This window comes from Dama dama, chromosome 4, assembly GCF_033118175.1.
Source record: "Dama dama isolate Ldn47 chromosome 4, ASM3311817v1, whole genome shotgun sequence".
Lineage (NCBI taxonomy): Eukaryota > Metazoa > Chordata > Mammalia > Artiodactyla > Cervidae > Dama > Dama dama.
Genome location: NC_083684.1, coordinates 68,959,296 through 68,986,964, shown reverse-complemented (window position 1 = coordinate 68,986,964; position 27,669 = coordinate 68,959,296). Strand labels below are relative to the sequence as shown.

At 54.5% G+C, this 27,669-nt stretch overlaps 2 protein-coding genes and 2 long non-coding RNA genes across 5 annotated transcripts in view; 3 read left to right on the top strand and 1 right to left on the bottom strand.

Moving 5' to 3' along the window:
* The window catches only part of BRSK1 (BR serine/threonine kinase 1), a 22,965-nt gene extending 12,874 nt beyond the window's left edge, over positions 1–10,091 (top strand). The window contains exons 9-19 of the mRNA XM_061140274.1: positions 928–959; positions 1,239–1,409; positions 2,088–2,185; positions 2,392–2,551; positions 2,770–2,830; positions 3,369–3,735; positions 4,210–4,258; positions 4,352–4,475; positions 5,182–5,380; positions 8,455–8,544; positions 9,862–10,091. Coding sequence (XP_060996257.1) covers positions 928–959; positions 1,239–1,409; positions 2,088–2,185; positions 2,392–2,551; positions 2,770–2,830; positions 3,369–3,735; positions 4,210–4,258; positions 4,352–4,475; positions 5,182–5,380; positions 8,455–8,544; positions 9,862–10,019 — 1,509 coding nt within the window. The 3' untranslated portion in view covers positions 10,020–10,091. The remainder of the gene's footprint in view (positions 1–927; positions 960–1,238; positions 1,410–2,087; positions 2,186–2,391; positions 2,552–2,769; positions 2,831–3,368; positions 3,736–4,209; positions 4,259–4,351; positions 4,476–5,181; positions 5,381–8,454; positions 8,545–9,861) is intronic.
* On the bottom strand, positions 10,066–18,334 carry TMEM150B (transmembrane protein 150B). Of its 2 annotated transcripts, XM_061140275.1 has the most exons (8): positions 18,136–18,334; positions 17,699–17,829; positions 17,264–17,339; positions 16,147–16,206; positions 16,009–16,076; positions 15,708–15,835; positions 13,408–13,591; positions 10,066–10,846 (listed from the first exon to the last, which is right to left on the bottom strand). In XM_061140275.1, exons 3-8 carry the CDS (start codon positions 17,329–17,331, stop codon positions 10,647–10,649), a joined length of 708 nt encoding a protein of 235 aa, XP_060996258.1. In that variant the 5' UTR covers positions 17,332–17,339; positions 17,699–17,829; positions 18,136–18,334; the 3' UTR covers positions 10,066–10,646. The 2 variants fall into 2 exon arrangements, with proteins under 2 accessions (XP_060996258.1, XP_060996259.1); XM_061140276.1 differs by lacking the exon at positions 16,147–16,206.
* On the top strand, positions 15,901–18,547 carry LOC133054885 (uncharacterized). Its single transcript, XR_009692527.1, has 3 exons — positions 15,901–16,167; positions 17,040–17,231; positions 18,375–18,547. It is a non-coding gene; the product is annotated as an uncharacterized LOC133054885 (long non-coding RNA).
* A 3,635-nt stretch (positions 18,548–22,182) lies between these two features.
* Positions 22,183–25,396, top strand: LOC133052078 (uncharacterized). The gene is made up of 2 exons (XR_009691996.1): positions 22,183–22,499; positions 25,276–25,396. It is a non-coding gene; the product is annotated as an uncharacterized LOC133052078 (long non-coding RNA).
* The last annotated feature ends 2,273 nt before the right edge of the window (positions 25,397–27,669 follow it).

The following is a 27,669-nucleotide window of genomic DNA, read 5'->3' as shown; positions in this document are numbered from 1 at the left end:
AGGACACATGTGCATAGTGGACATACACACACACCACACACACACACACACACCACACCACACACACACACACAAACGCGAGAGGACGCATGTGCATAGTGGACACACACACACACACAAACGCAAGAGGACGCATGTGCATAGTGGACACACACACACACCACACCACACCACACACACACACAGAAACATGAGAGGACACATGTGCATAGTGGACACACACACACACAAATGCGAGAGGATGCATGTGCATAGTGGACACACACACACCACACACTCCCCCCCCCCCACACACACACAAACACGAGAGGACGCATGTGAATAGTGGACACACACACACCACACCACGCCACACACACACACACAAACATGAGAGGACACATGTGCATAGTGGACACACACACACACACCACACCACACACATACACAGACACACAAACACGAGAGGACTCATGTGCATAGTAGACACACACACAGACACACAGACAAATGCAAGAGGATGCATAGTGGACACACACACCACCACAAACAAAGACACAGACACACACCCGGGAGGCCGCATGTGCGTACTGGACAAACACACTGACACACTCACACTCACACACCCCACACCAAGAAACACCCCCCCCACCCCCCCCCCCCCGCAAAAAAACCTGGGAGGGCGCATGCGCATACTGGCCCTTGCAAGGCCATGCGGGCAGGATGCCACTGCGCATGCGCATGTGCGAGATGTAGCCAGGGCCCCGCCCCCCCCCACTCCGCAATAGTCAGGCAGCCGCCACTAGGGGGAGACATGAGCCGGCGTGCTGCCAGCCCTTTGGGGGGCGCATTAGGGATCCCCCAAAGCCACCTAGGCAACTTTAATTGCGCACCTGCTGTGTTCAAACGACCTCACTTCTGCTTCTCTACCAACCACGCCCCTCACAGCTGGAGCAAATTCAGAAACACCCCTGGTACCTGTGAGTATGGGGGAACTGGACACCTGGGTCCTGGGGGAAGGAGAGGACCCCAAATATCAAGGGCCCCCAAAGTAGGAGAGCCTGCTAGGGAGTGGGGTGCCAAGGGTCCTGAATGAGGAGGGGCTGGGGGTCTGGACTCCTGGATCTGAGGTGGAGGTGTGCTGGGGCCCTGACTCCAGGGTTCCCAATAAAGGAGCAGGCTGGGACGGGAGACCCCGGAGCCTCCGCTTTAGGAGACATAGGAGACGCCGGGTTCCCTACGATTCTTCTCCTCCCCAGGGGCGGGAAACACGAGCCGGATCCGTGCCTGGAGCCAGCCCCGGGCCGCCGCGTGGCCATGCGGAGCCTGCCGTCGAACGGAGAGCTGGACCCGGATGTCCTGGAGAGCATGGCTTCACTGGGCTGCTTCAGGGACCGCGAGCGGCTGCACCGGGAGCTGCGCAGTGAGGAGTAAGACCCGCCCCCCCCCCATCCTGACAGACACCCTGGCCACGTGGGGGTGAGGGGGTCCCCCAGGACCCTGCCGGGAGCCCACAGACAGAGCCCCCTTGTGGGGAGGCCTGGCCACTAGAAGGGGCGTGGAGCTGTTCCAGGGGGAACCAGGCGGAGGTGGGTGGTAGGAACAGTGGGGAGAAGAAAGGATGCTGAAAAGTATGAATAGCTGCTGAGGACGACTCAGCGCCTCACATAGTGCTTAGGTACAGTAAGTGCTCAGAGGTTGAAGTGAAAGTGTTGGTTGTTCAGTGGTGTCCGACCCTTTGCCACCGCATGGACTGTAGCCCGCCAGGCTCCTCTGTCCATGGGATTCTCCAGGCAAGAATACTGGAGTGGGTTGCTGTTCTCCAGGGGATCTTCCCCATCCAGGTATTGAAGCTGGGTGTCCTGCAGTGCTGGCAGACTTTACTGTCTGAGCCACATCAGCGTCACTATTATATCATTGAGTAAAATGAGGCTGAGCTGTATACTGAGACCAAGGGGCCAACCCTATTGATACCTAGGAAAATGGAGCCATCGGCAGAGAGCCTGAGTGCACTGAGCTCCACTGAGCCACAGACACAAGGAGGGAATAAGACCAACCCTGGGACCTGACCTCTGACCCCAGTGCTCTCCTGCCCCCACCCCCCTTAGGGAGAACCAAGAGAAGATGATATACTACCTGCTTTTGGATCGGAAGGAGCGGTACCCCAGCTGTGAGGATCAGGACCTGCCTCCCCGGAATGATGTTGGTGAGAAGGGCAGGCCGGGGAGTCCAGACCCCAGATTCCTCAGGGAGGGACGGAGGGGCTGCAGGCCTTGAGCTTCTAACTTTAGACTCCCTGACTTGCCCTGAGACCCTTGTCAAACTCTGAGCCTCAGTTTCTGCATCTGTATGAGTGTCATGCCCAGCTGCACCGGTGCACCCTCTGATCAGGATGATACTCTTGGCCCGCAGACCCACCTCGGAAGCGTGTAGATTCCCCCATGCTGAGCCGTCACGGGAAGCGGCGGCCAGAGCGGAAGTCCATGGAAGTCCTGAGCATCACAGATGCTGGGGGTGGTGGCTCCCCAGTGCCCACTCGACGGGCCCTGGAGATGGCCCAGCACAGCCAGAGGTGAGAGCCCCTGCCCCTCCACTGGAATGCACAGCCCTGGGTGGAGAGAGAGTTCAGGGCTCCAACGCTATGGCCACCTCAGAGGTGACTGGGACAAGTCTCCTTCCCTCTCTGGGCCTCATTTCCTCATCTTGAAGGAGTGTGGAAGGGAGAAGACATCCGAGCCTTCTGAAACCCTCCCACCTGATTTTTTTCCCCTTAATCTGTTCTGGAAACAGATCCCGTAGTGTCAGTGGAGCCTCCACTGGTCTGTCGTCCAGTCCTCTGAGCAGCCCAAGGGTAAGGCCAGGTCCCAGATGGATTAAGGGGGGTAAGGGAATGAAGACCCTGTGGAGCAAAGCTGAAGCAGCAGAAATTATAATTCCCATGAAGTCCTGGGACATTGCCTCCTTGTCCCCAAAGAGCCAAAGACCCAAGGCCTCGTTAGTATCTTAGTCCACTGACTGACCATTTCCCACGTCATTTCCCATGTTGGGTTTTCAGTGTGCTTGAAGGGTCCCATTTATTCATTTAGCTAAAGTTAGTTGAGCACCTACTCTGTTCTTGTCACTGCTGGGTTTACAGCCCCTGAGCATGATAGAAAAAGTCCCTGCCCCCAACTCAACAGTGGGGGTGGGGGTGGGGGTGTTGGGGAAATAATTGGACTGCAAGTTCCATCATGCTTTGGGGTGCACCCGTGTGTGTGTGTGTGTGTGTGTGTGTGTGTGTGTGTGTGTGTGTGCGCGCGCGCGCGCACGCGCGCGCACGCACCTGTGGGGCTCCTAGGGTGTCCTGGGAGTTGTGGTCCACTCTCTCACTTGACTCCACTGCTCTACAGAGTCCAGTGTTTTCCTTCTCGCCGGAGCCCACTGGAGATGAGGCCCGGGGTGGGGGCTCACCGACTTCTAAAACGCAGACGCTGCCTTCTCGGGGCCCCAGGGGTGGGGGTGCCGGGGAGCAGCCCCCGCCCCCTAGTGCCCGCTCCACCCCCCTGCCCGGCCCCCCAGGCTCCCCGCGCTCCTCCGGGGGGACCCCTTTGCACTCGCCCCTGCACACGCCCCGGGCCAGCCCCACTGGGACCCCAGGGACAACGCCACCCCCCAGCCCTGGCGGCGGAGTCGGGGGAGCCGCCTGGAGGAGTCGTCTCAACTCCATCCGCAACAGTTTCCTGGGCTCCCCCCGCTTTCACCGGCGCAAGATGCAGGGTACGGGGGTCCTTTGAGGGTGAAGGGTGTGAGACGTGTACTCCTGAGTCCTAATGTGGGGTGGGGGCTGGGGTCTAACATCTGGGTCCCCAGGAAGGACCAGGCTGGGGGCCTGGACTCCCACGACCTATGAGAAGATGCTGTTGGGAGCAGAGATTAAGGTGCTGGGGAGAGGCGAGGTCGGGCCTCCAACTCTGGAGGAGGAGCTCGTCAGAAGGACATCCCCTTTCAGTGCCGTGGCTCACCTTCCCATTGGCTCATGGCTAACAAGCTCCACCCCCAGAAGGCGTGGCCCAACCAGGGAGGGGCCACATCCCTGGGGAGAACGTCACGCAGCGCACATGCCTTTTGGGGTTTAACTGCTGGAAAGTGAACAGACTCTGGGGTCTGGAATCCCTGGGTGGAGGTCCCTGCTGGCCTGTGTGCTGGACACCAGGTGATGGACACGTGTTGACCTTGCTCTGTCTTCCCCAGTCCCCACTGCCGAGGAGATGTCCAGTTTGACGCCAGAGTCCTCTCCAGAGTGAGTCTGACAGGGAAGGGAAGAGAGTGGATGGAAGGGGCGATTCCGTTAGCCTCCTCCCAACCCACCTCCAACCTATCTGTTCCCACTCAGGCTGGCAAAACGCTCTTGGTTCGGGAACTTCATCTCCTTGGACAAAGAAGAACAAATATTCCTCGTGCTAAAGGATAAACCTCTCAGCAGCATCAAAGCGGACATTGTCCACGCCTTCCTGTCGGTGAGGGCCGTGGGTCCCCATGCACCCTGGCTTCCACAGAACTACAAATCCCAGCAGCCTCTGGAGTCCACCTCCTTCGTGCTCGCCTGGGGTCCACCTGGGGCTCATGGGATTTGTAGTTTTTTAGCCAGAGTTGGTTGTGGCGACAAGGAGCCAGGTGTATTGCGCCCTGGGGCCTGGAAGTGAGAAATAAGATCCGGAATTACTATTCCCTGCATGTTAGCATCTACTGAGGACTAGTGAGTTGCCATTCCCCTACCACCAGGTCTGAGATTGGCAAAAGGAACTGTCAATACTTCTTCTAGTGGACTCTGGGGTTGTCTGCTGGGTCCTGTGGTTCTTTGCCCAAGGAGCTCATGGGACTTAACGTTTCTGAGACAGATGTGACTTTGGGCAGGGTTTGTGGAAGAAGGAAGGAATTCGTTTAAGGTGGTCCTGGGGCCTGGGGCTGGCACCAGATGTGAAAGTCCATATTACCATGGGATTCAGTAGCTCAGCCATTTTTCTGATGCCCTGTTTATAAGATAGAGAAAACTATAAATCCCAGCAGGCAGTGGGGCCTCCCAATGCCTCTTCTGTTATCCTTTCCCCCTGGTGGCTGAGGGGACTGGTGTTTCCTGGGGCAGAGCTGGTCAAGGGCTGCTTATCTGTGCCTTGGAGTCAGGTCGCTGAAATCACCCTCTCCTCTTGCTCCCGTCCCTCTCAGATCCCCAGCCTGAGTCACAGCGTGCTGTCACAGACCAGCTTCAGGGCTGAGTACAAGGCCAGCGGCGGCCCCTCCGTCTTCCAGAAGCCCGTCCGCTTCCAGGTGGACATCAGCTCCTCTGAGGGTCCAGAACCCTCCCCCCGGCGGGACGGCAGCGGTGGTGGTGGCATCTACTCAGTCACCTTTACGCTCATCTCCGGTAAGCATCCCGTGCTGCGGCTGCACCCTCGTGTGTGGGATGCTCAAGACCGCTGAGGGTAGCAGTCCTCTAAAGTTTCAGGTTATCAAAGTCTGAAGGGGCTAGTTTAGATAGACATTCCCCAAACATAATTATCCCAAAAGAGTTTACCTAAAGGCACTTATTTATGTCTATTTTATTAACTGGAAAGTTTTATCATATCTAGTTATTTTTCTTGTGGACAAACTTTGTAACAGGAATAATAAGATCTTATTTATTTGATTTCTAGGAAGCCTAGATACAATAAAAAATATTATACTTAATGTTGATGATTCTAAAAACATGTCTGTATTAATTAATGCAACAAACTTAAGCTAAATTTAGTGCCAGGTATTAATGCTATACTGAATGTTTCCCAGTTCATGCAAACCTGAAAGTCATTAGGGTTAATTTCTTTTCCATTTCTGAGCATTTATGTAAGTGCCTATTTTCCTGTAAGCCAATAAATAGAGTTCATTTACAGATTAATTTTGGCAGTAACACACATCTACAATACACACATATAGATGCCATACAAATGCACCAATAGACACCCCATAGTTTCCATTTCAGAATTTCAGCCAGGAGTCAGTAACAATAATGTAAAACCCAACAGTTAGAAAAGAGATTGGATTCAGATCACCTGTCTCCCTTTTGTTCTCTCTTTCAGAGTTACCTTGCCTTCAATTTTCAGTTTACTTTTTACATTTTTAAAAATTATTTTTCAATATTCATTTGCTTATTTATCTGGCTTTGTCAGGTTTTAGTTGCAACACACGAGATCCTTGTTGCTGCACATGGACTCTGGTTGTGATGTCCTGGCTCAGTCCTTGCTCCGACGCACATGGGATCTTAGTTCCCCGACTAGGAATTGAACCTGTGTCCCCTGCATTGGCAAGCAGATTCTTAACCACAGATACCACCGGGGAAATCCCTCAATGAGGCATTTTTGGAATTTGGAAAACTTTGGGGGCTTCTGCATACGAATGAAAATAGGAAAATATGATGAGAGCTGTCTAAAATTTTATAATTTAGAAGTTTTTCCAATCCGAAAGATCCAAGAAGCTAGCCCTACAAATATTTTCCCTGCTAACCTAATTTTTAAAAAGAGGAAAAACTCTTACCACTGTTGTTTCCAGTACACCCTGCAGGCAGAAGTCCAGGAGACTGCAGGCTTTTAACTGTGTGTGAAAAATCCGTTGTAGGGTGCTGAAAAGACCTATGTTGGCCATTTCAGGGCAGGATTTCCTTTAATTCTCAATTAAGTGGTTGCAAGCATACATAAGCCCAGCTGGTATTCCCATCAGTGGCTGTCTGTACAGGAGCTGTTCGGCCTTTGAGGCGCAATTTCCCATTATTAATTTTGTAGCCTAATTCAGATAGGAAATACAACCTAAGCAACTTTCTGAGGGCACTGTGGCAAATCGCCTGCGTGCTGCTTCCGAATCTAGCAAGGAGTTACCCCAGGTTACTTTTTTCAACTTTTTACGTGTTTTAATTAAAAGATATTTTTTGGCTGCGCTGGGTCTTTGTTGCTGCGCGTGGGCTTTCTCTGGTTGCAGGGGTCGGGGCTGCTCTCTGCTTGCGGTTCTCAGGCTTCTCACTGTGATGGCATCTCTTGTTTGGGAGCGCAGGCTCGGGGGCTCGCGGGCCTCAGTAGTTGCGGCGCACAGGCTTAGTTGCTCCGTGGCATGTGGGATCTCCCAGACCAGGGACCGGATGGGGGCCCCTGCCTGGTAAGCTGGATTCTTAACCACTGGACTGTCAGGGAAGCCCCCAAGGCTGCTCTTGACTGCTTGTTTCTCCCAGGTCTCACACCGCCTCCCTTCCCTAATTAACAACTGCTTGAATCTGCCCCTTGGAGCTCAGGGAAGGTCATGGAGGCTGAATGAAGGCTGTTTCCTAAAATCAGAGAAATGGGGGACACAGAGAGGCTTTGTGCCCAGGAGCCCCACAGGGCCCTGCTTGGTATCGTTAAGAGCTGAATAACTTAGTCTCTCCTTTCACTCGCAAAAGTTTCTTTTCAGACCATATAGCAACTTGTTTAATTTTGAATTTAAGTCAAATTTAACAAAAACCCAGCCGGTTATGTTTCCCTGGGCCTCTTGCCCAGGTCCTGCCTAGGAAATGCACTGGAGCCCCTTCAGATTTCAAGCCTTAAGTGAAAACAGTGCAGATAAAGTTTTCAGGATCATCACTCAAACAGTGAGAGCCGGGTAGCAGGAGAACTCATCAGGACACCTGCGAAGTACCGAGAAGCCCAGCGGGCCCGTGCTGGTTCTTAGCGTTGGTTCTGGCGGACTCCCGGTGCCCTCTGGTGGGTGCCTGTCATATCCAGCCAGTTAGCCCAGCACGGCAGATGAAAAGATGAATCCGTTGATTTAAGAAAAACATGGAGGGACTTCCTTGACGGTCGAGTGGTTGAGTGGTTGAGAATTTGCCTGCCCATGCAGGGGACACAGGTTCAATCCCTGTCCCGGGAGGATCCCACATGCCACGGAGCAAGTAGGCCGGTCTGCCACCACTATTGAGCCCGTGCTCTGCCACAAAAGAAACCACTGCAGTGAGCACCGCAACTAGAGAGTGGCCCCCGCCCCCCGAAACTAGAGGGAAAGGCACGCACAGCAGGGAAGACCCAGTGAAGCCAAAAATAAATAAAACCTTTAAAAAAAGAAAAAAATGGGACAATTTTATTCGAGTCAAACTGAGTACTATAAGCCAGGAGCAGACGCTCAGAACGTCTGAGAACTGTTCCGCTCATGAGCGGTCCACACGCCGTTATATGCGTTTGTGAGACAGAGGGCCGTACATGAAATGACGCGTTACTGACAGTTTGCACGATCCAGGTGCAGAGCGAGTCGTGGGTCATGGGTCATCGTCAGGGTTAGGAAGGTTACCTCCTAGGCAGGCGTGCTCAATGCAGGCGCACGACAGAGACACACCAAGGGGGAGAGGAGGCCCAAACGGGCGGAGAACATTGTTCATGTTTGAATTTTTCCCCTCTTGCCGGAAAACATGGATCTTGCTTCATCGGTCTGTTGCCCTGCCCCTTGCAGGTCCCAGCCGCCGGTTCAAGCGGGTGGTGGAGACCATCCAGGCCCAGCTGCTGAGCACACACGACCAGCCATCCGTACAGGCCTTGGCAGGTGGGAGGCACTTGGGGCACCCGCGGGGGCAGGGCAGTGGGGCGGAGGGGGCACTTCTGGTGGCCAAGTGGGACAGGGGCTTCAGCTGCAGGGCTCCCAGGGAACCAGGCCTTCCCAAGCCTGCGAAGGCCTCGCCACGGAGGGAGGGGACCTCCAGGGTCCCTAAGGGGCCACCGGTCTCTTGTTGGAGGTGGTGGCGCTCCCTGCCACCGGAGGCTCCTGAACTATGCTCTGGAAGAGGGCGACCAGCCGTCCCAAGGTTCCCGACACCAAGGACTCTCAGTGCTAAAACCAGGACAAGGTGGTCTCTGTCTCACAGACCCTTCTGGCCCTGCTGGGCCTGGCTTTCACAGCTTCGGGCCTCTCCCCGGGAGGGGGTGAGGTCTGTGCTCCGGGGGGAAGGGGCTTCTCTGTGCCCACCTGGTCGTCAGGAGGGGAGTCCCCTAGCCACCAGGGATCAAGGACGTCAAGGTCACAAACAAACTCTGTGGTTCCAACAACATCAATTTATTATCACGCAGCCCTGGGGTCAGAGGTCTGACACAGACGAACGGGGCTAACCTCGAGTGGAGGGCCGCCCCGATAGGCAGGTAGAGGAATTCTGCCCTGTTAGTCTGCTTCTCCAGGGCGACCAGAAGCCAGGAAGGCCCCCTGAACCCCTAGACCCGGCTGCCAAGGAAAGGTGGCCTTGACGACCAGAGTTCCTTAAAGGGCACACCTTCAGAGCTGTAGGACCCACAGGGAACCGGGGTCTGAGACACGTGCCTTATACGGGGAGTGGGGCAGTGCGGGGACCTCCGACTGAGCCCCAGAGAGGGGCAGCCCTGGGGGTTGCTATGGCAGCATGGCCTCCAGCATCAGTGTCTCTTAAAGGGTGGTCTCTGGTACGGGACCTCAGGCCTTGTTTCGGGCCCCATGGAAACTGCTGCCTGACCACTGGGAACCAGCCCTGGCCAGGTCTGGCCAGTGGCCCAGTCATGCAGGCGCTGCTGGGAGAGCCGGAACAACCTGCTGGGGGCTCCCCAAGGCTCCCAAAGGGAAGGGGGCGCTTTGGCCCCGATACGGGGCCTCGGAGAGTGCAGTAACCAGAGTCTCGGCTGTCTCCTGAGCTGGGCCCACCAGGACTCCCTGGGGCTTGGTCTGGTCTCCACGGCCGCGGGCTGGAGGGCTGCGCCCTGTTGGTGCAGGGCAGGCAGGCCTCGTGGTGGTTGGCATGAGTGAGCCCTGGCAGCCGCCCCCCGCCCCCTCACCACCAGAGGTTTGGCACCCCTTCCTGAGGCCAGACCGCTTCCCGCCCCCCACTCCGCCCCTGCACAGACGAGAAGAACGGAGCCCAGACCCGGCCCGCCGGGACCCCACCCCGAAGCCTGCAGCCCGCACCCAGCCGCCCAGACCCGGAGCTGACCAGCTCTCCCCGCCGAGGCCCCCCCAAGGACAAGAAGCTCCTGGCCACCAACGGGAGCCCCCTGCCCTGACCCCAGGGGGCCGGGGAAGGAGGGGCGCCCCCTCCACCCCCCTTCCCTGCCCCCCCCAACTGTGAATCTGTAAATAGGCCCCAAGGCGTCCGTGGGGAGGGGGGAGATACAACACACCCGGCCCTGCCCTTCGGGGATGGGGCTCCGGGGGCCATGCCCAACGAGGGGGGGTTTCTGGGGGGACTGCGGGTGGGGGAGCCGTTTCTATTTTATTTATTGATTAATTTATTATTTTATTTATTGGTCAGTCTCTCTGCGGGGTGGGGTGGGGGAGGGACAGGGGCTGGTTGGGGTGGCTTAGCAGATCCGGACGGACAGGGCCGTCTGTCCTTGTGTGCCCAACTCCCCCTTCCTGGGCCCCCCCTGCCCCCCCAGTCCTCTCCCTCTCCCCCCATGACCTTCTGTACGGATTTGCTCTCCGGAAGGAATTCTGATTTCGCGTGATCCTGCCTGCGTCCGTGTCTCTGATTCCGCCGGCGGCAGCAACAACAAAAAATTAACAATAATAATAATAATAAATATCCTCGATCAGGGATGGCTGGCTGGCCTTGGCCTCTCGCTTCCTGGGTGGCCCCAACTGCGGGGGCGGAACCGGACGGCAGGGACAGGAGGTGTGAGGACTGCTGTTCACAGCTGCACGTGCAGGGAGGTGGGGGAGTCCGGCGGGGGGCGGAGGCTGCCAGAGCCCGGCTGGAGACGCAGGGTGCAGCCGTCCAGGCAGGAGAAGTCCACGGCAAGGAGGCCGAAGAGGATGAACAGCAGCATGGCGACGACCCACTCGCAGATGGCCGAGATGGAGCGCATGGACCAGGAGTGCAGGACGACCACTGGGGCCAGGGTCAAGGGCGCACGGCCACAGGGAGGAGCGGGAGCCAGCGGAGCGCCCAGGGGCCCGACAGGCGGAGCCCGCCCCGACTCGGCCACCTCGCGCCAGCAGGAGCAGCCCCTCTCGCCGGGCAGCCTCCCCCCTTCTCAGCAACTCCTCCCAGACGCTCTCAAAGGGGCCCTCCTCGTGCCCCCTCTGTCTCAGTCGCTTCCCAAACATTTCCCGTCGAACGTTCCTCCTGTTTGCAGCAGGATTCCCGCCGTCTCAAAAATCCTCCCACCTTTAGAGTGTCCTAACGGTACTCTAAAGAATTCGCCTGCAATGCTGGAGAACTGGGTTCAATCCCTGGGTAGGGAAGATCCCCTGGAGGAGGGAATGACCACCACTCCAGTATTATTGCCTGGAGAATCCGCATGGACGGAGGATCCTGGCGGGCTACAGTCCATGGGGCCACAGAGTCGTGTCGGCTTAGTTGTGTGGACTGAGCAACTAACACTAAAGTTGCCCTCGCGCCCTGCCCACCAGCCTGGGACTGTGCTTGCAACTTTCTCCCCACACCTGTGGCTCACAAGCCCCTCCTGCTCACTCGCAAGCAAAGGCTCACCTTCTTCCTAAACTCTCTTCCTCTTTCCATGACTACCCCATCCACTCCGGTGCCTCAACCCCCTCCCATCTCCGCCCCCTGGCCAGCTGGTCACTCCAAGTCTTGTCTGTCTTGCTCATCTCTTTCTGGTCTGGCGTCTCTGCTGACCAGCCTTATCCCTTCTCCAGCTCCGCAGTCCCAGCTGTTTATAAAATGTTTCTGTGACCACTGGCCGACACACACCCCCAGCTCCGGCCTGGCAGAGACGCCCCTCATTTTCTGGGACTACCGCCCACCTCACTGAAGTGCTTCTCCTCTCGGCCAACCCAGCTCCGACTTACCTCTCCTAGATCAGACTAGACATTGTTTCATTTATTCAAGGATTTTTAGACAGTGAGGAAGGCCAGTACCATCCCCTAGCCCCACTGATCCTCAGACAAAATGTGAGCCCCCAAACACAAGTGCTGACCCCAGCCCTGACTTTGTACCTCCCCTGCTCACAAGCTTTCTGGGGCTTCCTGTTGCCCTCAGGCAGAAGCCCAAGCCTGTAACCCCTCACTTTTCCGCAGGACAGCCTGACCTCTGGCCCTGCCAGCAGCCTTATCGCCTCCCCTGGGCAGCTTTCCTCCCCCCTCACCCCCACCCCGCAACCACGTACCTGAAGAGGCAGCCCCCCCCCACCCGGCACCAACCTCCCAACACAGGCCAGTTCTGCAAGACCAGCTCAAAGCATAGCATGTCTCAGAGCCCTCCGTGGCCATCCAGCCCTTACCACGCTCAGCTGACCATCTTACAGTCCCATCTCCCCCGCCTCCCCACAGTCAAGGGATGTTTGGGGCCCCCAAGACGAGGACCCTGTAGCCAAATGGATCATGAGCACAGGTGGGGCTCGAGAGGGGCTGCCTGGACCTCGTGGTCAGTTTCGCCCGCCACCACGGAGGATGTGCTGGTTCTGCAGCTGCAGTTGCAGAAGGCTGAGTTCAGGAGCAGCCCTTCCCACCCGTTTCATGGGATCCAATCCGCTGCTCTGGGAAACCGGATCACCACCTCCAATTTGCTGGGAAAGTGGATCCAAGTCTCTGAAGGGATCTACTGAGGGCAGCCCACCCAGGGCCTCGCTGGATCCCCCTAGCCTCTTCCGGATGCCAATGACCTCTCAGGCGCCCCTTCCCTCCTGTCCCCACAGGGGGCAGCCAGCCCCAGGGCTGACCCCGCTCTCCCTCAGGGCACTCTGCTAATCAGTAGCAATCACTATTCTGATAAAGGCAAGGCCATTCCACAGATAACGGAAACTGGGACTCCGAGACTGGTTTGGCTCGAGAAGTGGGTTGGAGTCGAGGCTCCACCCAGAGGCATGCTGGTAAACATATGACAACCAGCTCTGATTCGTAAAACACGTCAGTTTCTGGGGGAGAAACCACGGCCATCCCCACCGTTTCAAGCTGCTAGCGTAGCTTCCCAGGTGGTGCTAGTGGTAAAGACCTGGCCTGCAAATACAGGAGACCTAAGAGATGCAGGTTCGACCCCTGGGACAGGAAGATCCCCCGGAGGAGGGCATGCCAACCCACTCCAGTATTCTTGCCTGGAGAATCCCATGGACAGAGGAGTCTGGCGGACTACAGTCCATGGGAGTCACAAAGAGTCAGACACGACGGAGCACAGTCACAACATTGACTCTTCACTTGTTCTGTGCCAGGCACCCATCTAAGCACCTCATGTGCTCCTTCACTCCTCACATTCCTTACCATCATCCTCATCTGATAGATGAGGCACCCAAAGCACCAGGAAGTTAGGAAAGAAGAGGAGGCCACCCCCACCCCCAGCTAGTACACTGAGGTGGTGGGATTCCAACCCGGGACTCGCTGACAATCCTCTGTAACGCTGGACGGAGACCGAGGCTGAGGAAGGAAGGGGCACCCAGGACGGCGCAGAGCAGACCCACCACATCGGAGAGCCACCCCCACTCCAGGGAAGGATACTGGCCACCTCGAGGATGAAGCAGGCGCTGCAGAGCACCAGGCGGAGTGGCCCGATCCAGGGAGCCCCAGGCTGGGGCAGGTTCTTCATCCGCCAGGAGAGGAAGAGCTGCAGCCAGAAGTATAAGATCCCCACGAAGAAGGCCAGGAAGGCGCCCGTCATGTGCGTGGGCCGCTGATTCTTCTCCTGGGAGGAGGAGGGCGCAGAGTTGAGGGGCGGACGTGCGGAGAGCCAGGGGCCAAGTCCACCACCACGGGCTGTGCTGGGAGACTGCCTGCCATACCCGGCGACAGGCGTGTTGATTCGGTGCACTGGCTGTTTATTGTCCGCTCCACCCACGAGGGCCCCCATTTAAAGCTGCTGTTTCCTGCTGGCACCTCTGTCCCTAAAACAGTGCCTTGGCACATGGTGCGCGCTAAGTGGCTTCTGTCCCGGCTAACTCTTTGCGGCCCCATGAACTGTAACTCACCAGGCTCCTCTGTCCATGGGATTCTCCAGGCAAGAATACAGGAGTGGGTTGCCATGCCCTCCTCCAGGGGATCTTCCCAACCGAGGGATCCAAGCCCCCATCTCTTGTGTCTCTTGCATTGGCAAGTGAGTTCTTTACCTCTAGTGCCACCTGGGAGGCATAATAGAGCCTCGCAAATATTAGGAGAATAAATACTTCATTCTCAGCCTTGGTGGGAGAGAGCAGATTATTGCCACTGCTGCTGCTGCTGCTAAGTCGCTTCAGTCGTGTCCGACTCTGTGCGACCCCATAGACGGCAGCCCACCAGGCTCCCCTGTCCCTGGGATTCTCCAGGCAAGAAGGGGGTAAAAATTGGCTCCTGGAGGCTGAAAAAAAAAAAAACAACAAAAACTTAAATATTGCAATGGTTTGTGCCTTACTGATATCATTTGTATTATATTTAAAATTTTTAATATGAAATATTTCATGGGTAACCCACTCTACTATTCTTGCCTGGAGAGTCCCAGGGATGGGGGAGCCTGGTGGGCTGCCATCTATGGGGTCGCACAGAGTCGGACACAACTGAAGCGACTTAGCAGCAGCAGCAGCATTTCATGGGTGAAGGGATGATTAGGAGAAAATGTCTAAAAGAGGCTCCTGGAGAATTCCCTGGTGGTTCATTGGTTAGGACTCAGCACTTCAGGGCTGCCCTGGTGGCTTAGACGGTAAAGAATCTGCCTGCAATGCAGGAGACCTGGGTTTGATCCCTGGGTGGGGAAGATCCCCTGGAGAAGGGAACGTCTACCCACTCCAGTATTCTTGCCTGGAGAATCCCATGGACAGAGGAGCTTGGTGGGCTACAGTCCATGGGGTCGCACAGAGTCTGACAGGACCGAGAAACTAACACTTTCACTTCTTTCAGTGCTTCGACCTCAGGGGGCACAGGTTCAGTCCCTGGTGGGGAACTAAGATCCTGCATGCCAAGTGGAGTAGCCAAAAAAGAAAAAAACGAAAGCTTCTGAGTGGAGGGCAATAATGATTACAAAAAAAGAAAGGTTAAGGAACACGGGAATACATCAGTGAGTGAATGATTTGCTATGCAAATATGATGTGGAATTTTTACTAAGTTGTAGGCAGCCTCTTGTCTAAACACTGTGAAGCTCCCCTGGCCCTTTGGTAGGAGAAGTTTGGCGTCAGAGGTAATCACAATAGAAAAATAAAAAGATAAATCAGAAAGATTTCTCCTATCACTCATCCATTTACTTATTCTACCAATACCTACTGAGCTTCGTGGTTAAGAATGTGGGCTCTAAGAATCAAGGAATCTGGGTTCATCTCTGACCACCAAGAACCTGGTAATAAAGAAATATCTCCGGCATTTGACCAAAAAGAACCTCCCGGGAGTTCTTGCGGAGATGGGTTAAAATAACCCAGCACAATGTAAAGCTAGTGCCTCCTACAGAGTGAGCACACATCCACAGGGCGATCCAGCGGTCAGGACTCCGCGCTGTCACCCCCAAGGGTCTGGGTTCTATTGGTCTGGGAACTAGTATCCTCCGCTAAGCCGAGCGGTGCGGCCAAAAAAAAAAAAAAAAAAAAAATACAAAACCGAGAAATTTCATCATTAGACGGAGGGGTACGGCAGTGAACTACCCCAGACTCCTAGGGGTCCACGGAATGATTACAAACAGCCTCCTGCGCTCTCTCTACTCAGAGAGTGGAACTCATCACTGCATCCACGGCCCAAGAGCCACAGAGAAATACAAGTCCCAGGAGGCCGTGCGGGCTCTGCGCCCCGGAGGATGCTGGGAGTTGTAGTCCCACACTCCGGCGGGCTGGCCTACTCCGTCTCACCTGGAAATTGCCCACTATGGAGGTGCCCAAGGCACAGAGGAGCCCCGTCCACAGGATCACCTGGTTAGGCCACTTTCGGACGCCCCAGTCCTGAAGCTGGTAGTAACGGAGAATGCAGATCCAGGCAGCTGGGAGGAGAGGGAAGTGGGTGGGAGACGGGAGCCCCAGACTTGGGGGTAGGGCATGGGTCCAGGGGTGGGAGCCCAACTCCAGGATCTGGTGGGGCGGAGGAGGCAGGGACCCCGACGGTCCTGGCTGGGCGGGGCTAGCACCTCATGGAAAGCATGCGCAGAGCGTTTACCCGAAGCGGCTCCGAAGTTGAGCACCTGGCTGAAGATGCAGCTCTGGGGAGGCGCGTTTCCACACACACTGGGGGAAGATAAAGGCTCACCTCCTTGCTCCCTCCCGACCCCGGCCTCCCCGCCCGCGCCGTGACCACCTGATGTACGGGAAGCCTTCGGTGAGGTTCACGGCCTTGTTAACCACAGCCAGCGAGAACCTGGGGGCGGGACGCCAAGGTGAAACGAGGGCTTGCCACGACACTTTTCTTCTGTTTCCAGCACAAACCCGGGCTCCTCGCTCCCTCTCTCTCAGGCCCAGGAGACCAGTGCCCAGCCCCTCCTCCAGACCCGGGGATCCAGACCCCCAGACCCTCCTGCCTCAGACCCTGGGGTCCAGGCCCCCAACCCCTCTTTCCTCAAACCTGGGGGTCCAGGCTCCCAGTCCCTGCTCCCTCAGACCCAGGGGTCCAGACCCCCAGCACCTCCAACCCGGGGGTCCAGACCCCCAGCCCCTCCTCCAGACCCAGGGGTCCAGACCCCCAGCCCCTCCTCCAGCCCTCCCTCCAGACCCCCAGCCCCTCCTCCAGACCCAGGGGTCCAGACCCCCAACCCCTCCTCCAGATCTGGGGGTCCAGATCCCCAGCCCCTCCTCCAGACCCGGGGGTCCAGGCCCCTGGCCCCTCCTCCCTCAGACATGAGTCCAGACCCCCAGCCCACCCCCCTCAGATCCCGGGGTCCAGGCCCCCATCCCCTCTTCCCTCAGACCTGGGGGTCCAGACCCTCAGGCCCTCATCCAGACCCAGAGGTCCAGGCCCCCAGCGCCTCCTCCAGTCCTGGGGGTCCAGACCCTCAGCCCCTCCTCCAAACCCGGGGTCCAGGCCCCAAGCTCCTCCTCCCTCAGACCTGGGGTCCTGGCCCCCAGCCCTTCCTGGCTCAGACGCCGGCATGTCTCCTGCCTCTAACACTCACGCGGTCCATTCCCTGGTGGTACAGTGGGTGGGAATCTGCCTGTCCATGCAGGGGACGCAGGTTCCAACTCTGGTCCCAGCAGATCCCACATGCTGCTGGGGACAAAACCCGCATGTGCGCCACAACTCCTGAGCCTGCTGCAACTACTGAAGCCCAAGCGCCTAGAGCCGGCGCTCTGCAGCCAGAGCAGCCACCACAAAGAAGAGTCGCCCGGCTCACCGCAGCTAGAGAAAGACTGCGGACAGCAGCGAAGACCCAGCACAGGCTAACATAAGTAAATAAATGGAAGAACACAGACACACTCACACGGTCCAGATGCCAGCAATAGCCCCGAAGGCCAGGCAGATGGGCAGCAGAGACAAGTATCCCCACATGCCGGGGTCTGCAGGGGAGGAGAGGGGAAGGGACTGAGGTCAGCGCTGCCTCTGCGTCTCTGTCCCAGGTGAGGAACCGGCCCTAAGGGTTTAGGTGTGTCATATTCTGGGACCGTCTTTGAGGCCCTGTTTGGCTCCCAGGCATAAATAGTGGGCAAGTGTTCAGGATGATAACACCAGCTCTCTGCTTGGGGCACTTTCGCTTTTTTTTTTTTTGCACAGTCCTTTATCCTGATGTCCCAGTGTCTCTTGGCTGTCCTGCCCCCACCCAGCTCCCGAGTCTCTCCAGCCCCTCCCCCAGTGCCAACCTCTGCCCGCCCCCACCGCCCCCCCCCGCACCCCTTGCACCCCTCTGCCAGACGCTCACCGGTCCAGGCTCTCTCAGGCTCTCTCGGTCCTGGGGCCGCGTGAGAGTTTGGGGAAGAAGGCTGAGCGGTGGGGGTGGGACTGTCTGCTCCCCAGCAGAGCCAAAGTCCATGATCGAACGCCAGCAGAACACTGTCAGGTCAAGAGGGTGACCTCCGCTGTCCCGCTGTCCTGGGACTTCACCCTCAAACTAACTGCACGTTCAGTCTCGGAGCGGACCGTGGCTTAGCTCCCAGGGCCCTCCGGCTCCCTTCCTCCAGCTTTCTAGCTTCAGCGTTCAGGCTCCCAGACGGGGAGTCCTCCCCAAGAACCAGAAATCTGAGCCTCCGGCTCTGTCCATCCTTCCTCCCTGGGGGACCCAGAAGTCCGGGCCTCCAGCCTCTTCCAGAGCACACGCCATTGTTTCTAGCCCCTGTGGTCTAGCCTCCCTGCTGTTACCTCCTTGGGGCCGAGAACCCAGATCTACGGGTGCCCGCTCTGCCGGGTGCCGTCTCTGTGTGGACGCGGCGGGGGCAGGCCCGGACCTGGTGCCTGGATCCTGCCCACACTGGCCTCCTCGTTCCCCACAGCCAGGGAGTGAGTGGGGAGGGTGATCCTTCGGAGAACGTCCCCGTCAGGAGGACCTCCCTCCCCAAAAACCACTGCTTCCTCTGACCGTTTTCTTTTCTCTCCCACAGAACAGCTCTCGGCTTCCTGGCCTCCTCCCTTCTCACTACTCGGGTGCCTGGGCCCCGGCCCCCCTCCTGCGTCCCCAGGCCCCGAGGGTCCAGGCCCCCAGCCCGTCCGCCCTCAGCCGCAGGGAGCGTCTCCTCCCTGAGACCCAGAAGTGCCAGCCACCCGCTCCCTCAGCTCCCACCTCTTTTGATATTTTTATAATTGAAATAAAATTCACGTAAGATTAACCATTTCGCTTTATTTTATTGTGCTTTATTTAAGTTGTACTTTATTTGACTTTGATTGCATTATGGTTTGTGGCACGTCGTGGCTTGTGGGATCTTGGTTCCCCGACCAGGGATGGAACCCCGGGCCCCCGGCAGTGAGAGCACCCGGTCCTACCCGCTGGAGGGCCAGGGAATTCCCTAACCGTTTTAAATTACACAGTTCAGGGACATTTAGCTCATTCACAGTGTTTTGAAACCAGTAGCGCTACCTCATTCTGGAACTTTTACACTACCCCAGGAGGAAGTCCCTTACCAGTTAAGCTGACACTCCCAATTCCCTCCTCCCCACCCCTCAACCCCCTGGCCACATCCAAACTGCTTCCCGTCTCTATAGATTTGGCACTTCTGGACATTTCATATAAATAGTGTGTGCCTTTTCGTGTCTGGCTTCTCTCACTGTGCGTGATGTTTTTGAGGTTCATCCAGGTTCCCAGGTGGGTAAAGAACCTGCCTGCCAGTGCAGGAGATGTCAGAAACATGGGTTCGATCCCTGCGTGGGGAAGACTCCCTGGAGGAGGGCATGGCTACCCACTCCAGTGTTCTTGCCTGGATAATCCCATGGACAGAGGAGCCTGCTGGGCTACAGTCCATGGGGTCACAGAGAGTCGGACACGACTAAAGTGATTTAGCATAGCATGTTGTAGCACAGGTCAATGCTCCGTGCCTTTCCGTGGCTAAATAATATTTCATCAATGCCCCCCATCACGGGGACTTCTGAAGCCCGCTTCTCTCGTCCCTTGCACTTCAGGATTTCCAAGTGCCCCAATAGCCAGGGTTTTCAGCTCTCAGATTCCTTGAGAGCAAAGACGAGAGAGCAGAGAAACAGACAGACAGGGATCACGAGTATTTCTTGAAGGCGGAGGCCCAGTGACCAATGAAGAATGAGATCTCTCGGGACTTCCCTGGTGGTCCAGTGGTTAGGACTCTGCGCTTCCACTGCTGGGGGCATGGGTTGGAGCCCTGGTCAGGGAACTAAGATCCCATAGGGTGCAGGGTGCAGTAAAAAAAAAAAAAAAAAAAAAGCCAGAACACGAGATGTTATAGTAGTGCAGAGCAGGGCAGGGTGGGCCCAGAAGGGGAAGTGGGTAACCAGCAATGGTGGCTAGTGCCTGTCTGGCTGTGGGGGAAGTTTAGGACAATCTCACAAGCCGTGCTTAGAGGAGGCAGGCGAGCTACACGAAGGCTTTCTCAGCAGGGCCCAGGTGGTTCCTGAAACCTGGCCCCTGAGGGTTGAGTGCTTTTGTCTTTTGACCAAAATAGAAACGGCTAACCTGCGAGTTTCCATTTTATCTGGGGTCATGCTGAGTCCTGTGGCCCATGAGACCTCTCCGGGAGTTCTCAGGTTCTGATACCAGCATATCAGTAATTTTGCAAAAGGGATTTGGGCAACCCAACAGATATCTCCTTAGAAGCTTGCTGCTAGTCACAAGGCACGGATACCTTAGTTAATGACTTCAGTGCTTTTCGAAGCAGAAGAAGGTGCAAGAATTTGGGCTGGTAACATTTTTTTCCTGAAAATATCTGAAGGCCTGTTCTTCCAGTTTTCCCAGAGTGCAGAGCGCCTCATCCAAGGGTGTTAAAGGTTAGTAACTCCAGTTAAAGGTGTGTTAAAGGTTAGTGACTCCAGTTAAAGGTAGGTTAAAGGTGAGTGACTCCAGTTAACTGTGGGTTAAAGGTTAGTGACTCCAGTTAAAGGTGGGTTAAAGGTTAGTGACTCCGGTGGCTAACCCCTCCATGCTTCTGGAGTCAGGTGGAGAGCGACATTCTTTAGGGGGCAGTCTGCTGGGTTCCAGAGTGTGGGACCCACTAGAAGAAATGAGTCAGGACCCTAAGTTCTCAGTCACATAAAGGGCTTGGATGTTATCCTGAGAGTACAGGGGAGCCATGGAAGGTTCTTGAGCAGGGAAGAGAGAGGAGCTGACACTGGTGGTGTGTAGCCATGAAAGAGATGTAATGGGTGTTAACTCATCTTATGTGTCAGGCCCTGCCCTGTGTTAACTGGGCTCCACGGGGGTTAACTCACTAATTCTCACGACAGCCTGAGTTGTCAGTGCTGGAGTTATTCACCAGATCCCCTAATCCTCATGAAAGTAGAATTCCTGGTGTCTTGACTCACTTCTACATCACACACACACACACACACACACACACACACACACACAGCCCAGCAACCTTGAGGATGAAGCACCTGGAATAATTCCACACTTCACACCTCTAAGCGATACCCCAGAAGATCCAGAACTTTCAACTCTGCAAGCAGCTCCGTGAGATTGGTTTCAAATTCCACCTCTGCCAGTTAAGAGCTGGGTGCCCATAGAGAGCACTGCAACGGTTGTACCAGTAAACCACAAGCATAGTGGCTTAAGGCAACACAGATTTATTAGCTTCTGGTTCTAGAGGTCAGAAGTCGGAAACGAGTCTTTGTCCCTGTAGGCTGAAATCAAGGGGTGGGCAGGACTGCTTTCCTTCTGGAGGACCCGTTTCCTCATCTTTCCCAGCTTCTGGTGGTGCCCACATCCCTTGGCTCGGGGTGCCTACCTCCCTCTGTGCGGTGGGAGGTACTTCATCACCATACCCCCTTCTCTGACTCTGACCCTTCTTGCACTTGTGAGGACTCTGTGGTTATGTTGGGCTCACCCTAAAAATCCAGAACAACCTCCCCATCTCAAGACCCTTAATTTAACCTCATCTGCAAAGTCCCTTTTGCCGTGGAAGGTACCATTGCCACCCGTCCTGGAGATCAGGATGGACACAACCCAGGGAGGGGAGTGGGGTGGGGGTGCTGGACACTACCCACTGCTCACCCCTGCCGGGAGCAGCGACCCCCCCACACACACCTTGCCCCATTTGTGCTAGTGCCTGTCTCATTCCTGCTCCTCTTTGTTTCTTTCTTTCTTTCTTTTTTTAATGCATCTTAGGTTACTAACTTCTCTGTATCCCACCTTATGGCTTAATTTCTTTTTAAAATATTTATTCACTTATTTGGCTGCACCGGTCTTAGTTGCAGCTTGTGGGGTCTTTAGTGGGGGCGTGAGAAGTCTTGGTGGTGGCGTGTGGGATCTAGTTCCCTGACCAGGGATGGAATCCAGGCCCACTCGGCATTGGGAGTGTGGCGTCTCAGCCACTGGACCACAAGGGGAGTCCCTCCTGTGTCTCTATCAAAAGGAAATAAAGATGCCGACCTCCAGGTGATCCTAGGCAAGAACACCCCCCCACACACTTCCCATGGTCTGGGTCTTGGTACCCACATGCCCACATTGGCACAGAGGCTAGGCTGACGTGTGTCCTCTGCAGTGCCTGTAGCAGCCTCAGGACACCCCTGTGAGGACCCAGGGGCAGGGAAAGGCAGCTCTGGGGGCTGCTTTTAATGTGGGCACCAGGCTCTGCCCGCGTCCATGTGCAGGCTAGGGGCCTGGAAGCTTCTGGATCTTTCTGCTACCCTGGTTCAGCTGAGGGGAGGAGGCCCCAGAGGTCCTCCTCTGGGTGAGACCATACTACACTTTCACTTTCTGGAATCTTTCCCTTCCGCTCCGTGGTCGGATCATTTTCTCCAGAAAAGGGAAACCGCCCACTTAGGGGATGGAGGCCTCCAGGCGTTTGTCTTCTCATCTATAAAAGCAAGGGTCATAATGGTGCCTCCGTCATGGGGTTCAGGAGCGAGTCCACCCGGCTTCCCTGATGGCTCGGTGGTAAAGAATCCGCCTACCAGTGCAGGAGACGCGGGCTCCATCCCTGGTCCGGGAAGATCCCACAGGCCGCAGAGCAGCAAAGCCGGTGAGCCACGACTACTGAGCCGGTGCTCTAGAGCCCAGGAGTCACAACTGCTGAAGCCTTCACGCCTAGAGCCTGTGCTCCGCAAAAGTGAGTACCCCGCCCCCCACCACGCCACAGCTAGACAAGAAGCCCGCACAACAGTGGAGACCCAGAGCAGCCAAAATTAAATAAATACATAATATACGCGTGCACACACACACACATATGGGCTTCTTTGGTGGCGCAACAGTAAAGAATCTGCCTGCAATGCAGGAGACGTGGGTTTCATCCTTGGGTCGGGAAGATCCCCTGGAGGAGGAAATGGCAATCCACTCCAGCACTCTTGCCTGGAGAATCCCCATGGACAGAGGAGCCTGGTGGGCTACAGTCCATAGGGTCGCAAAAAGTCGGACGCAACGACTGAAGTGACTGAGCACGCGCGCGCGCACACACAAACATGCACACACACACACACACACACACAGAGGACATGTTTATATATAAGGAGTGAGTTCATGGAGGGACTTGAGCGGTCCTGGCACATAGCGAAAGCAGCACACAGTTCAGTCTTCAGGTTGAGGGCTCCTCCAGGAGGTGTTCAGAACCCCCACACAGCCTCCTGCACCCCTGAGAGGTTGGGCCGCTCCGTAGGGTGGGGAGCTGGAGCTCAGAGCAAGAGGCTTGTGGCATGGCCGGCTCTTCCAGGAAGCAGATGCTGCTGTGGCGTTAGCGATGCAAGGGATTTATTGGGATGACATCAGTGTTTCTGAACTGTGGTGCTGGAGAAGACTCTTGGGAGTCCCTTGGACTGCAAGGAGATCCAACCAGTCCATCCTAAAGGAAATCAACCCTGAATATTCACTGGAAGGACTGATGCTGAAGCTGAAGCTCCCATACTTTGGCCACCTGATGTAAAGAGCTGGCTCATTGGAAAAGCCCCTGATGCTGGGAAAGATTGAAGGCAGGAGGAGAAGGGGGTGACAGAGGATGACATGGCTGGATGGCATCACCGATTTGATGGACATGAGATTGAACAATCTCCAGGAGTTGGTGATGGACAGGGAGGCCTGGCGTGCTGCAGTCCATGGGGTCGCAAAGAGTCAGACACGATTGAGCCACTGAACAAGTGAAAGATAAAGGTGAGGAAGAACAGGAGGAGGCAGGAAGTCATTCTGCCACCTGTGAAAGGAAAGGCAGGAGGATAGGATAGTTAGGAAGAGCCTGAGACCATGCAACTGCACGGTCCCTCAGCCAGAGGGGAGAAGCAGTGCAAAGATTCATTGTGGACAAATCCATAGGAACAGAAAGTAGATTAGCGGTTGCTGGCTGGGTGGGGAGTGATTGCTTAATCACTTCCTCTCAGGGTGGTGAAAATGTTTGGAACTTGATAGACATGATGGTGGCCCAAGACTGACTGTACTAAATGCTACTTAAAATACTCAAAGGGAATGATTTTGTGTTCTGTGAATTGTTTTTCTTTTCATTTTCTTTTTGGCCACACAGCATGCATGTGGGATTTGTTGCCCCACCAGGGACAGAACCAGTGACCCCTGCAGTGGAAGCTGAGTCCCAACCACTGAACTACCAGGGAAGTCCTGTGTTGCCTGAATCTTATCTCAATTCAAAGTTAAAAAAAAGGGAAGGGAGAAAGAGAGAGATCAAGAAAGAAACAGGGAGGAGTTGGGGGGGGGTGCCTCAGCTCAGGTGGCGCTGGCAGTAAAGAACCCCCCTGCCAATGTAGGAGACATAAGCGATGCAGGTTCAATCCCTGGGTTGGGAAGATTCCCTTGAGAAGGAAATGGCAACCCACTCCAGTATTCTTGCCTGGAGAATGCCATGGACAGGGGAGCCTGGCGGCAGTCAGATAGGACTGAACAACTAACACTTCACTTTCAGAGGGAGGAGGGGAAGGGAAGGAGAAGGAAAAAAAGGAAAAATAAGAGAGATTGCTATTAGATGAGTCCCACATTGGATGGAAGTGGTCAGGCCCTAGCACGGCCCCCACCCTAAGGCTTAGTCATTGGTTGGGGGCTGCCTGGAAAGAAACGTGATTTAAAAAAAAAAAAAAAACTAGTTACAGGTACTGCAGCTGGGGGCAGTTAGCCAAATACACTTCTCACAGTTAAATAAGTTCTTTCTTGAATGGAGACCCACCTTGGCTTCCAGGCTTGTACAATATCACCATGAGGAGCTGGGGGCAGAACCCAGATCTGTTTGGTTCTAAAATCTGATTCTTCCTCCTACGCTGTTGGGAGAGAATGTAAACTGCTACTGCAACTACAGAGAACAGCATGGAGGTTCCTGAAAAAAATAAAAACAGAGCTACCATATAATCCTGCAATTCCACTCCTAGGTATATATCCAGAGAAAAGTATAATTTGAAAAGATACATGCATCCCAATGTTCTTCGTAGCACTGTTTACAATATCCAAGACATGGAGGCAATCAGCGTGTCCATTGATAGACAAAAGGATAAAGAGCAGTATGTTTGCACAATGGAATATTACTAGGCCATGAAAAAGAAGGAACCAATGCCCAAAAAGGAATAAATATAATTATATTTATGTTTATTTATAGTTATATTGAATTATATATATATATTAATAACTGAATCACTTTGTTGTACACCTGAAGCTAACACAACATCGTGATTCAACTAGACTTCAATTTAAAAAATAAAATAAGAAGGCTTTCTCAGTGGTCCAGTGGTTAAGAATCTGCCTTGCAATGAAGGGGACACCAGTTTAATCCCTGGTCTGGGAAGAACCCACATACTGGGCAAGGGTGGGGGCAGGAGGGGGCAGACAGCTAAACCCATGTGCCACAACTATTCAGCCTATATGATGCAGCTACTAAAGCCCCTGGCGCCTGTCTTTTGCAACAGGAGAAGCCACTGCAATGTGAAGCAATGAAGAGTCGCCCCTGACTGCCACAACTGAGCAACAAGAAAAACCACAGTCAATAAATAAATAAACCTTTAAAATAAAATAATAAATCTGATTCTTCCCCAGCGTGTCATGTTTCCTGCTTGAATGCCCATCCACACGTCCATCCATCCAAACTCCCGCCCAACCCACCTTTTCATCTGTGTATATATTCTTGCCTTCATGCATTCATCCAACTAGCTATTTATCCACTCAACCATTCACTTGCCTATCTACCCAACCATCATTTCTTTAGCTACTCTTCCAGCTGACCAAAGCTCCATCCATTCAAATATCCATTCATCCACCCGTAAGGTCCTTCATTCTTTAATCCATTCTATCGATTCCCTCTTCCCATTTATCCTACAATCCACCCATCCCTCCAATCACCCACTTTCCCATTGATCCAGTTCACTTAATCAACCATCTGTATTAGCTTCCTGTGACTGTTGTAACAAACCCCACAAACCTGACAGCATAAAAAACAGAGCCAGGTGAGGGGATGGCTGGGGTGGGTGGGCATTTCCAGCCTGGGCTTTCGGGAAGGCGTCCCTGAAGAAGGGACATTACAGCAAAGACATGGAGCATGTGAGAGAGTGAACCCTGTGGATATCGGTGAGCAGAGAGAATGGCAGGGATAGACCTGTAGAGGTTTGGGGGTTTTGGTAGTCTGGTCAAGGCTACAGTTTTTCCAGTGGTCATGTATGGATGTGAGAGTTGGACTGCGAAGAAAGCTGAATGCCGAAAAATTGATGCTTTTGAACTATGGCATTAGAGAAGACTCTTGAGAGTCCCTTGGACTGCAAGGAGATCCAACCAGTCCATCCTAAAGGAGATCAGTCCCGGGTGTTCATTGGGAGGACTGATGCTGAAGCTGAAACTCCAGTACTTTGGCCACCTCATGCGAAGAGTTGACTCATTGGTAAAGACCCTGATGCTGGGACGGATAGGGGGCAGGAGGAAAAGGGGACGACAGAGGATGAGAAACTAGATGGCATCGCTGACTCGGTGAGCATGAGTTTGAGTAAACTCTGGGAGTTGGTGATGGACAAGGAGGCCTGGCGTGCTGCGATTCATGCGGTCACAAAGAGTCGGACACGACTGAGCGACTGAACTGAACTGAATTGAACTGTAGGAAGCCAATGGGACTATAACAGAGTGAGCAATGGGAAGAATCAATTCAGTTCAGTTCAGTAGCTCAGTTGTTTCCTACTCCTTGCGACCCCATGGACTGCAGCACGCCAGGCCTCCCTGTCCATCACCAACTCCCAGAGTTTACTCAAACTAATGTCCATCGAGTCAGTGATACCATCCAACAATTTCATCCTCTGTCTTCTCCTTCTCCTCCCACCTTCAATCTTTCCCAGCATCAGGGTCTTTTCCAATGAGTCAGTTCTTTGCATCATGTGGCCAAAGTATTGGAGTTTCAGCTTCAGCATCAGAAAGAAGAATAGTCAGCAATAAGACCAGAGGAAGAAAAGAGGCCATTGTAATGACATTGGATTTTGATCTATTTTGTGTATTCATTGCCTGTGGCTTAGAAGGACGGTAAATACTTATCTCACATGGTTTCTCTGGGTCAGGAATGGTTTAGATGGGTGCTTCTGTCTTGGTATTTCCCTTGAGGTGGCTGTCAAGCTGTAGACGGGACATCATCCTCTGAAAACTCAGCTCAGATGGGAGGGCTGTTTATGGGGTGGTTTATTCACATGACTGTCAGGCTATCGGAGGAAGATTCAGTTCCTCTCTAGCTGCCGGCATGAGGCCTCCCTGCCTCGTAGATTTCGCCATGAGGTGGCTGCAATGACCTTTTGACGCAGTGCTGAGTTCCTCTAGAGGACTGAGTGATCCCACAGAGGATGGTGTCTCTGATATCCTAGCCATGGACTTGCAATCATTTCTGCAAAATCCTGTTGGTTACACAGCTCAGCCCTGTTCATTGTAGAAGGGCATGGGGGGGGTGTGGAGTGAAGGTCATCTTGGGGGCTGGCCACCAGGGTTTGAATCCCTTGCAGAATTTTGAGCCTGACGAGGATGATTTTACAGATAGATGTGTATGTGCATGTGTGAATATGCACAGGTATGCATATCTATATACAGATACAGGAATATGTATATAAATTAACATATGTACTGCTTATATTTTATTCAATTATTATATGCATTTTGCTCCTTGGAAGGAAAACTATGACAGACCTAGACAGCATATTGAAAAGTAGAGACATCACTTTGCTGACAAAGGTCCATAATCAAAGCTATGGTTTTTCCAGTAGTCATGTAAAGATGTGAGAGTTGGACGCTAAAGAAGGCTCAGCAAAAAAAAAAAAAATTGATGCTTTTGAACTGTGGGGCTG